Source organism: Oryza brachyantha, chromosome 12 (assembly GCF_000231095.2).
Source record: "Oryza brachyantha chromosome 12, ObraRS2, whole genome shotgun sequence".
NCBI classification, from domain to species: domain Eukaryota; kingdom Viridiplantae; phylum Streptophyta; class Magnoliopsida; order Poales; family Poaceae; genus Oryza; species Oryza brachyantha.
In genome coordinates this window covers 14,608,499-14,620,915 of record NC_023174.2, presented here as the reverse complement: position 1 = coordinate 14,620,915, position 12,417 = coordinate 14,608,499, and the positions used below count along the sequence as shown (strand labels likewise).

General features: G+C 42.4%; 1 protein-coding gene across 1 annotated transcript; it reads left to right on the top strand.

Moving 5' to 3' along the window:
• The first annotated feature begins 4,427 nt into the window (after positions 1 to 4,427).
• Positions 4,428 to 9,010, top strand: LOC102718890 (metal transporter Nramp6). The gene is made up of 4 exons (XM_015842951.2): positions 4,428 to 5,239; positions 7,020 to 7,156; positions 7,243 to 7,895; positions 8,547 to 9,010. The coding sequence occupies exons 1-4, from the start codon at positions 4,428 to 4,430 to the stop codon at positions 8,754 to 8,756; spliced, it is 1,812 nt and encodes a 603-aa protein (XP_015698437.2). The 3' UTR covers positions 8,757 to 9,010.
• The last annotated feature ends 3,407 nt before the right edge of the window (positions 9,011 to 12,417 follow it).

Below are 12,417 nucleotides of genomic sequence, written 5' to 3'. Positions count from 1 at the left end.
GTCTTTCCTGCAGAAGACTCTAACTCCTCATAGCATTACGTCAATATGCAAATATCGAATGATGCTTCGACAGATTCAGTCATCCATTCAGCTTTGAAATCAGAGACAAGGAAAACTTCATAGAAGCGCCGCGGATCAATATAGAGATGCGAACCAATATCCTTTTCCTGGTGGGCTCTGAAGTATTCGTCTTTTGCACAAGGCCTCGTGTCAAAAAACTTCCAACCGCGTCCTCCTACCTCGCCCATTTGCTGAGATCATCTACATTTTGCTCCGTGTCGAGCTCCAGTCAGCCCAAACGTTTTCCTTCGGGAGGGCATAAAATCGCTTTCTTTCTATAGGGAGGATGAACATAAGGATAATTCAAGTAAGGGCCGAGAGCCTACATATCGCTGAGATGGGCCAAGGAAGAAAAAGCACCTACTGTTCGTTAATTGAAATTTTCTTTGCTTAGCGCCCTTGTGTTTTGAATAGAAAAGCACCGGAGATATCTGTGGAACTGTTGTTTTTCTTAGGGCAAGCTAGCAGAAAGAAGTAATCTATCTGGTCAGCCTGGCGAAGCATTTAGGCAAATGGTCCCCAGGGGAAGGAGAAAAGAATCCTAGGTAAACAACAATGCTTTCCGATCTTTTTTCCTATGTTATGTCAATATTTTGAGAGAAAACTTCCATTTATTTGTTGAATAGACAGATTGGCCGAGAATACCATAGCTATACTTTATAGTCAAAAAAACTAGAATAAAAAAAAGAAAGAAGAGAAAGAACTGGGAGTTGGCGCCTACATAACAGGTAGCTTGCTTACCAAGCCGTCCTGGCAAGCTCCTACGGTTCTCTTATTATTCTTGACTTGACTTATTAATAAGAAAACTGCTCACTAACAAAATGAAAGACGATCTAGAATCTACCCAAGAAGATAGAGAGTCCCACATACGAGAAAAGGTCACAAATGGAGTTGAACCAAGTAACATTGCAAAGGCATAATGATAGTAGGGTCGGGATATCCCCGCCCTCCGAACCGGACGTGAGGGTCTCCCCTCATCCGGCTCTCTGTAGGGGAATCTCCACTCACTGCTTCCCCTAATATCCCCCCTTTAGCACATCATGGGGGTTTATAGGAGATCCCAGAGACTCGCTCGGAAAGGCTGCTATACCTTAGCTACAAAGAAAGAAAAGACTATAGTAGTCACTAGACTGACTATAGTAGTCCGTCCGGCTGCTCTTGCTTAAATCATTACTCTTCATTCTCCCGTGCTCTAGCAATTGCGCTCCCTAGACCACTACCATTTAGTTAGGTAGGGACAATCAATCCATAGTTACGGGAATAACGGAATGCATGGGAAACAAATAGAAAAATGAAGATTTTATATGAAATCCTTTCTTTCCATAAATGTATCTGGTCTGAGACGGTACAGTACTCTACAAGAGGGATGCAATGGGATGGATGGTAGAGGGCTGCCTGCACCCAAAAGCGATGATTCACTTGTCCCCTTGTCTATAGGGACCTTGTGGCATACAACCGCCACGACTCCTGCGTTATAGCCACCCCTTTCTCTCTTTCTTTTGACTGCCTCGTGGACGGGCGAAAGAAGGGAAGTTACATAAGGGGGCAGTGAAGGCTCGCCAAGTAGACAGCAAGCCCCCACCCCGTCAGTCCTGTGTTGCCGTAGCATGCCCTACTTCAATAAGGTATTACCTCGCCGAGGGGATGGGATTGGATTCATTCACTTGCATTCCTGCTAGCACTACAAAAAGCTCCGGTCTTAACGCCCCTACGGAAGCAGTGCAGCCTTTCCTCGGGTTCGTAGAGTCGGGTTTCCCGTTTACCCACAACGGAGGAGCCGCCCCCACCAACCAAAGCAGGTAGGCGGCCACGGTTCATAACGCACTCTTCGCACAACAGATCCACTTTGAAGTTGACTTATTCGCTCGGCCAATCATCGGAATGTGTACGAGATACCATAAGGGCCCAATATCTCAATAGCACCCTTGTCTAAAGCTTCGAATGAGACTGAATATCCGAAACGCAGGAACGATCTGACTAGAAAGTCATTCAAAACTTGATCGAAGAACCAACGTTTATTGAAGAAGCTATAGAGTCGATTACAAAAAGTACTAGTTTGAAAGGCTCGTTGGAATTGATCCGCTACGAGATTGACATTATACGCTAGAGAAGCACCTGAAGTACTAAACAGAATAAGTATTAGTTTTGTAATGGTTGGAGCAGCAAACTTGGATTCGGCAAGAATCTCATTTTTTGGTAGTACGAAGGGGGAATTGGCCCAAAAATTGGATAGGGGTAAAGACACAGCCGGGGGCCGGCGGCTTATTCAAGTGCCCCCCGAACCGCGCAAAATAGTCGCCTATTACACAGCTCACAAACTCTGCCTGGGGTGGGGCTACCTATTATTCATAGGCGGTACGTACGGCGCACGCAGGGCCTCGGTTTGCTGCGTGGACTGTCCATGCATTTACTACAGAGTGTAATGGAACCTAGCTCAGCTCCGCCGAGCCAAAAGGAAAGAAAAGAACAGAACAGCCGGAGGCGAAGAGTAGAGTATAGCCAAGGGGCTTTCGTCGTCCGTAAAGGACCTAACGGAAGACCGTGCTCCGAAGTGCACTGAGAGTTTTGTTTTAAGAACACTTGGCCTTACCCCTTCGTTTTGAGCCATGTGTAGGTAGAATCGGCAAGATTGAACCGAGGCCCGCCCGGGCATCGCCGAGGGGACAACCAGACCAACCAGTAGGCTTTCTTTCCGAAGTTTCCCCTGGGGCCCTTAAATCATTGAATTTATAGGCATAGGGGCATCCCAGGCAGTGGTTCATTCAATGAGAAAGAAAGACAGGAGGGCAGGATTCGTCGCGTCGGGCGAATTCATTCTGGGAAAAAAGGGGGAAGGGAATCACTAGAGCTATGCGAAGGGGAGGAAGTCGTGGGCTGAGCCGGGGGTCACTTTTCCCGATCCATCCCGAAGGTTTTTTTCCCTCTCTCGCCCCATCATCGTACCCAGTCCTGCTATCGGCTCAGCCCTATCTATTCATCTCCTTTTTTTTACTTTTCTATTTTTTCTCTCTTGTTCATAGATCTTGAAAGCGGATCAATAGAAATTTATCAAAGGATCTATCTATAGAAAGATCTAGATCTCTATCATCATCTATCTCTATATCTAAATATGGAAGAACCCTCGAAGCCTGTCCCCGACGACGATGCCCTCTGGGCGAAAGGAAAGGGGCTGCCATTCTCTTTCTTTCCTCAATCGTTCCGATCATTTCTCTCATTCCCTTTTGTTTGTTTGGTGGGGCCCTGGGTTGGTTTGTTTCCTCCTCCTATCTACGCAATTCTCTGTCTTCGTTCGTGATCATCTTAGGCGAAAGGATAGGTATCAATTTAGTGGAGGGGCGGCTGTGAAAGGGCGATTCCCCCTTTTCCATTGAAGTAGGGAAGGGGGTGATTGATCTTTTTTGAATCAGGCCTTACTGATCAAGTGGTGGTATAAGCTTCATTGCGGATGAAAAGAAGTCCCTGTGAGCGGAGCTACAAAAGGAAGTTCAAGCTCAAGAAATCCTCTCAATAGGGATTGGGCAAGCAAGCTGTTTGTTTATTTGATCTTACCTGGTTGTGAGACGGGACATGAAGTCAACCAAGTACACGTGTGTTCATAGTGTCCCCGGCACCTTCCTCCTAGCTGAGTATGGATGCTGAACTGGAGTATGGGGCGAGTGCGTGGTAGATGGAACTCCTATTTACCGCTTTACCGCATTTCTTCTTGCACTTCCAACTTGAAGAGGTAGAAGCATCTTCAATAGATAGGAAAAAGGATCTTGACCTGAAGCCTTCGAGCAAAGAAAGGATATAGTACCGATATGTACAGGAAAAAGAGGCTTGCTTTTCCTTTGATTCATCGGCTCTATCTAATAAAATATCGAATTTTCATGGTATTGTCTCAAACGGGTGTGAAACCCCTAGGCTTTGATTCGTGGTTTACTTCAAAACTGGCGGATGTGTTGCTGGGCTTGGAATGGTTGACTATGCGTCATGCCACGATTGATTCGCAGGAAGGTGACATTCCAGAAACCGGGGACTAAGCCATTTTCATTGCAATTCAGACAAGTTGGTGATCGAATCACGACAATCTCAGCTTTACAGGCACAGCATCTAATCGAGTCAGGTTGTATCGCTTACCTTGTATCAGCCATGCAGACGAAATCGGAGGTCAAGAACCTATCATCTATTCCAGTGGTGTCAGAATTGACCGACGTCTTCTATGAGACTCTACCAGGATTACCGCCTGAACAAGAGGTTGATTTATGCATCGAAACCAAACAAGCAACGGATGGAGCAACTGGCGCGAAAGCCGTTGCTGCATTTTGGGTTGCTTTATCCGAATTTTGAAAAAAGAAAACCGAGAAACCAAACCCAAAAAGGCCGAAATGCCGAATGGCGAGTGGTACCCAGAGTACCGAACCCATATAAAAAGGCATGGCCGTAACAGAGACAACACTGTTGCGCGTCACACCGCATCCCCTCCCGTCGAGACGAAGGCACGGCACGTGCCCACCTCCCCCGCCCGCATCTCGATGGCCTCCCTCCCCGCCGCCGCCGCCGGAGAGGCCGTCGAGCACGCCCCCGCCTCCGCCTCCGCCTCCCCCGCCACGCCCGACGACGAGGCCCGCGCCCTCCTCCCTCCCTCCACCTCCCCCTCCCCCTCCCCCTCCGACGACGATGACGACGACGACGACGACGACCTCGAGGAGCGCGCCTACGAGGCGACCGAGAAGGTCGTCGTGTCCATCGCCGATGGCCTGGTGGAGGCCGAGGACGGGTTCGGGTTCGCCTCCGCCGCTGCTTCGCCGCCCTTCTCGTGGCGGAAGCTGTGGCTGTACACGGGGCCCGGGTTCCTGATGAGCATCGCGTTCCTCGACCCGGGCAACCTCGAGGGGGACCTGCAGGCCGGCGCGGCGGCCGGGGACACGCTGCTGTGGCTGCTCCTCTGGGCCACCGCCATGGGCCTCCTCGTGCAGCTGCTCGCCGCGCGCCTCGGCGTCGCCACGGGGAGGCACCTCGCCGAGCTCTGCCGCGACGAGTACCCCTGCTGGGCGCGCCGGGCGCTCTGGCTCATGGCCGAGGTCGCCATGGTCGGGGCCGACATCCAGGAGGTGATCGGCAGCGCCATCGCCATCAAGATCCTCAGCCGTGGCTTCCTGCCGCTCTGGGCCGGCGTCGTCATCACCGCCATGGATTGGTCAGTCAGTTTGCTTCCAACTTTTTTTTTTGTTGGTCGGTTCAGTAATTCACTTCACGAGTGGTTCAATCTTTTTCATGGCTTTACTGATTGTGATCGACGAGGTCACACCATAGTTCCAAAAGATTACAACTTTTTTCAACTATTACAGTTGGGATGCTTCCAAAAGAAAAAAAAAATGTTACAGCTTTAAGCCTAGTTGATTGATGCTTCAAAAGAGAAAAGAAATGTACTAGTAGTTGTTGCTGCTAACGACTTTGAGTGTGATCTTAGACTATGAGCTGGATTTGGCATTTGGGCGAGGTTTCAATGTGCGCGAAGTTGTTAGATCGTCTGCTAAGTTGTTGTTTTCGTTTAATTTGTAGCTTCACACCAGTCTGAGATCCCAGACATTTTTTAGGCGTTTGTTCAGTTCTCATCTTGTTGTAAACCACACTAATTCCTATATTAATTTCACAGCTTTGAGGTTTGTTTTTTTTTAATTGGCATTGTACTATCAGGGTGTTAGATGTCACTGTACTGTATATTGATTGACTTCAAATTCAGGCTACTCTATGAGTAGGATGGTAAGAGTTGGCCAAAGATAGCGGACCTTCAGCACAACTTGCAAGTTTTGAAATTTTATTTATTCTGGGTATTTAATAGAAAAACTGGAGTATTCTGAACCTCTAAGATGGAAACACCCAGCGAAATCTGTCATGAAATTTGAATGGTGGTTTTCCAATTATTTGGTTACCAAGTTCCTTTTTTTTTACTGAAGCAGTTTTTGCCCCGGTGCATTTTACATAAACATAAAGTCTGAATTTTGTTTTAGCTGTGAGTCATGGCATTGCAAAAATTATTGTCCAGCTTTCAGATATGGACAATTACGCTTCCTGTACTTCCAAAGGTCATTTTTCACAATTTCAGGTTGTCATGTTAGATTCTGAAAAAACTGTCAGGAGAGGCATATGATATTTTTAATTTGGTCTGGAGAAATATAGATATGAAGTATATGCTGACCTTTTCGAGCTCGATCGATGCTGATGACAGCTATACTGTATTTTAAATTCAGGCCTTGTTTAGTTTCCAAAATTTTTCTCCAAAAACATCACATCGAATTTTTGAACACCTAAATAAAGCATTAAATATAGATGAATCAAAAAACTAATTGTACAGTTATGAAAGAAATCTTGAAACGAATCTTTTGAGCCTAATTAGCCCATGATTAGTCATAAGTGCTATAGTAACCAACATGTGCTAATGATGGATTAATTAGGCTCAAAAGATTCGTCTCGCGGTTTTCAGGCTAGCTATGAAATTCGTTTTTTCATTCGTGTCCGAAAACCCCTTCCGACATCCGATCAAACATTTGACATGACACTTTTCCTAAAAATTTTCTCAATCTAAACACCACCTCACTTTAGTTGGACATGAGCTCTCTGGTGTCCACATGCATAGTCCGTACTCACTGCTTATGCAATTCTTTGATGGGACATTTGGTTCTGATAAAAGTAGGACATGTTCTGTTGTTCGCCATCTAGAGTTATTTTATATCTTGTTCTAGACCCTGCTTTAATTTATTCTAATATGATACACAAGTCTGGCCAAGTCTCACATGTTCACTGCTAAACTTAATTTGGTTATAATATTAATAAAATTGCTAGTTTCAATGTGAATCTGTACCTTGTGCTTTGCACGCTGCTAAGTCAGGTCTACTTTAAGATTAATATTCAAAGTCATGAAAATTGTGGAACCATCATTGTCTGTTTCATCATCTTACCAGATGTTCTTTTTTCAGTTTCATTTTTCTGTCTCTTGAAAACTATGGAGTGAGGAAATTAGAAGCTGTATTTGCAATTCTAATTGCTACTATGGCTGTTTCCTTTGCATGGATGTTCACTGATACTAAACCCAACATGAAGGGCCTGATAATAGGTAAGGACCCTACTGATCAGCAGTATTTTTGTACTGCAAGTTGCCCCACACTCTGATCCATTTATCACATGCAATTTCATCTACAGGTATTTTGGTCCCAAAATTAAGCTCTAGGACAATAAGACAAGCAGTTGGAGTTGTTGGATGTGTTATCATGCCACACAATGTGTTTCTCCATTCAGCACTTGTGCAGTCGAGAAAAATAGACCCAAACAAAGAACACCAAGTCCGTGAAGCGTTGAGATACTATTCAATAGAGTCAACCATGGCCTTGGCTGTGTCCTTCATGATAAATCTCTTTGTAACAACTGTTTTTGCAAAAGGATTTTATGGCACAAAAGAAGCTGGCAGTATTGGCCTTGAAAATGCTGGACAGTATCTACAAGAGAAGTTTGGTGGAGGGTTTTTCCCTATCCTCTACATTTGGGGGATCGGGCTATTAGCTGCTGGCCAGAGCAGTACAATAACAGGAACATATGCTGGACAGTTTATAATGGGTGGGTTTCTGAATTTGAAGCTGAAAAAATGGATCAGGTCAATGATCACCCGAAGCTTTGCAATTGTGCCAACGATAATTGTTGCACTGTTCTTTGATGCGTCAGACTCTGCACTGGATGTTCTAAACGAGTGGCTAAATGTGCTTCAATCAATTCAGATCCCTTTTGCACTGATTCCATTGATAACTCTGGTTTCCAAGGAGGAAGTTATGGGAGTTTTCAAAATAGGTAGAAACACTCAAGTAAGTCATTGTCCTCAGGCGCAATTCCTGTCCTGCTTTTTAGTAACTATCATGCACCTTTTGTTTCATGTAATGACCATATTTTCCATCGACAACATCATCCAGCCATAAATGCGGTAGTCAATTAAGCTGGTTTTCTGTTACGGAAATTACAGATTGTAGATGTGTTTCTGCCTGTTCATGATTGCACAGTTTGCTGCTAGATGCCACTGCATGCCTTGAGGAAAAAGCCATCCACTCTATTAGGATTGAATTAAACACCTGTAGTGAATCATGAATGCTGCATAGGACATATCCCAAATTCCCACCTGTTTTTATCTGCATGTTTATGAAATAGTTAACTACTTAGTTATAAGCAGTGGTTGTATTCTTGTATTGATGCTGTAGACTGTTGTGACATTCTTGGACTTGACTTTCCTGAAAGCTTAGGGGGTGATTGTTCCAAACAATATAATTTGTGAATAAAACTTTTATATACGTATTCTTAGCGATCTAAAAGTCAAGCCTGAAAAACAAACTTCGGTTAAAGTATCCCAAAATCAACTTCAAATTTAAGGTTGAAAATTCAAATTTTGACTTATAAACATAACCGAAAAGATGAGGGTGTTAAAGTCGATGGTGTTCTCACTTGGTTCTGTCAAATTTATGCAGGCTGTGACCTGGACAGTGGCGACACTATTGATCACAATCAATGGCTATCTCCTGCTGGATTTCTTCTCCTCAGAAATAAGAGGCCTGTTGTCTGGTTCAATTCTCTGCCTGGCAGTACTTGCTTATGCTTCCTTTGTACTGTATCTCATCCTGCGAGGTACTGAGCTGTCCAACCAGATTATCACGACTATACGCAAGAGTTTTTCATGACAAAGAAATACCAAATTTTGCTCTTTTACACAACATCATAACGTCTCAAACGTATAGAGAATATGATCTCTGGAGGATTGGAAGATCTCATATCCCTCACTGTACAGTGACTTTGAAAGGGTTTAGCTGTTGAGAAGAAGTGCAGCTGATGTAGCCTTCATTTCATTTGTTGTAACACCCTGACCTCGTCGTCCTGAAGCAAAGAAAATACAAGAGAATATAATGAGCTGCTGATCAATGCCGTCGATGGCAAATTTGTTCTCTGTTCTTTTTTTCATTGTTTTTTTTTGGTTACATTCTTTTTTGTCAATGAACCAAAGCACAGTACCATGAGTAGAACAAAACACATTTTCTTGGATTTGCACATCAAAATTGGAATTAACCAACTCTACCTGCACACGGTGAATTCGCGATCATCCAAAACCTTGCTAATTTCGTTGTACTACTTTCTTTCCGAATCCGTCTGTCGTGGCCTGAGAAGTCTATTGGCCTGGCCTACCATATAACTTGTGCAGATGGGCCTAAACCAAGTACTCCCTCACTTCATATTAACCCTATTAGAAACCACTTAGATTTGTTCTAAGTCAAACATCTTTAAATTTAACCATTTTTTTATAAAAATAAGTACTAATATTCATACCATGAAACTAGTTTTAATTAAATCCAGTATTAAATATGTTTTTATAATATAATTATTTTGGGTTGAGAAATTAATATATTGATTGAATTACAATACCGATGCACGAACTTGCATGGTGTATGCAATTTAGAGCATGAACTTGTAAATCGCTTATTTAGGCGTACAAATTCATCTACTAGATGCAAATCAAAAACAAAATAACATGCCACGACTGATTTCACTAAATTGAACACTGATTAGGATCTCAGATAGGCTCGTATGTTAAGATAATGCTATATACATGTATACCTATCCAATCAAATATAGAGTAGGACATTTTATGTATAGTAAAGAATATATAAAATACAGAGCGATTAACAAATAGATAAAAAACAACGAAAAATAAAATAACTATAAAACTTATATAATTAAGAATGCTTACACATATGACCTTTCAGATAATATGCTTACACATACGATCTCTTCTTTTGGGCCACTCGCACCATTCGTAGACGGGATCGTCGAATTCCTCCACGGATCGCGGCCCAATACTTTGGAATCCGGCCCGTTTTAGTTCATGTCGCGGATCAAAATGAGCCCAGCCCAAACAACTGAGGTGGGAATGCACGCGGCCCAGTTTAATAGATCGCTGAGATTCTGATTCCGATTCCGATTCCGATTCCGATTCCGATTCCGCTTCCGCTTCCGGCATCGATTGGCTTGCGTTGGCGCTTAATTACGTTGACTCGTTGACAGGCTACTTGGAATTCTATCGTACGTTACGTTACGGCTTGCCAGTTTATTATTATTATTTTTGTATGAGCAGGGACGAAGCTAGAGCGAAATAGAGGGGAGTGCCACTGATTTATTCTGCAGTGCTAACGGTGTCTGAATTTGGATCGGAGTTATTAATATATGGTGAAAATTAATAAACTTTGGCTAATTTTTTTTTCAAGGGGTCCCAGGAACCCCTTTGTACATGCAGCTTCGCCGATGTGAATGAGAACACACTACAGGCGCTCACAACGAACGCACATACTTTCCTAAGAATGCACACACGTAAACCCTCCTATGAGCATCTCCGAAGACTGGCTGCACATTCCCATAAGAACGCATGCACGCAAACCCCTCATGGGCACCTCCGAAGACTGACTGGCAAATCCTAGAGAACCACGAAGTCGCAACGGACGTCTCGATGTCGACGAGCATGTCGTTTTTCACTAAAAGCACAAAGCCGTTAGAGTACTCAGGTGTTACTAAGTTCCATCCCTGAGTGCAGATGATCAATCGAGTGAAGCTCATATTACCTGCGTCCTATAATAACCGTACACGTCAGTAGTTAAATTTAAACTTAGTATGTACGTCGACGTTATCATCGATCGACCAAAGCCTATTAAAGCTATGTCATGTCACCATGCGAATGCATATCATGAGTTCATGCTCGACGATCGACGACATCGATATCCTTTCAGCGACTTTCAGGGACATGATCGATCAAGATCCAGTTGGAGAGATGTACATGCTAGCTGCTTAGGGCGCGTACAAATTAAGGCGTTTATTAGTTAACTGTCTTGATCACGTTGTAAGTAAATCTGGTGACGTGGCGAAAAGAGAGGAGGAGAAAGAAAATATGTCGTCATATATAGCAACGACTTAGAGTCGATTTTTAAAATTTATTAAAGAAAACTTTGTTACATGTGGATATATAAAAAGAAAACTAACGTAATAAAAATATTTTATTGTATTAATGAAGAAATCCACCTGACTCTATCTTTACACGTGTCATTATGAAATAGACTCTTTTTACTGATATATTTAAGAACATGCCCTTATAATATACAGTACGATGTAGTACAATCTGATAGTACAATCACTGCACTGTTAGAGATCTCTCTCTCACTCTCTTTTCTTTTTCTTCTCTTTCTGAAACTTAAGCTTGCTTCCACTCCAAGCGTGTGTTCCATGCAACGTAGTAACATGCATGCATCCAAAGTCACTACTTCTTGATCCATCATCGAGAGGATCGAAAAGCCAGCGATTGAGATTTGTACCACATGTGTTTTTTACTTTTTTTTCTTTGAAAAAGTTCGAGTTATATGCATAAACTTTACCAACAATAATTAATTAGCTGAGCCTCAATATGTTTATCTATAGCTACCATATAGCGTTTCTCCATTTGCGTTCTGCTTTTTTTTTAACAAAAAGTTAAACGTGTAAAAATAAAGTTATGGTTGCTATAGAGTAAATTTCATAAAACTACGTATACTTTAATTACCACAAAACCATATATTTAAGATGATGTATCACTAAACTGGAAATTTAGTACTGAACTTAATTATCATACAACTACACATTTAGTATTGAAATTATCTCGAAACTATATATTTTAGAGTTTAAACCCCTATCTGTTGGAGCTGTAAAGATTATAGTTTTGTGATAGACTTAACACTAAATATGTAATTCTATGATAATTTTGATATTAAATCTGTAGTTTTGTGATACTCAATACAAAATATGTAGTTTTATAATAAAATTGGTACTAAATATGTATTTTGTGATCTAACGGCTTAAATCAACCCATAGTTTTATGATAGTTTGGCGATAATATCCGTAGTTTTGTGAAATTTACTTGTTGATATACGGTCTACTTCATATATTGAAATTAATTATAGTTAAGATTTACAAAATATATGCGTTATCAAGCTGCCATATATATCGTCGATTTGCAAGCATATATAGCTTACTATAAATATATATCCCTTGTTAAATATACTGAAATATAGAATAATAAACCATAAATTAATTGCAAACACCAAACAAGATAGCTGCAATAGCTATGTATGTATATATATATATTGTACTTGGCCATACACGCGAACACCCATACGTACGTTCACGCACGCATGATATAAATTAATGGCCAACAGTACCCAAGTAGATACCGTAGGTGATTAAGGTACGATCCACATGGATATATACCTGCATATTATATGTACGCAGGCACTACGTACGTACAGCTCAGCTACCTTTCACACATTAGTG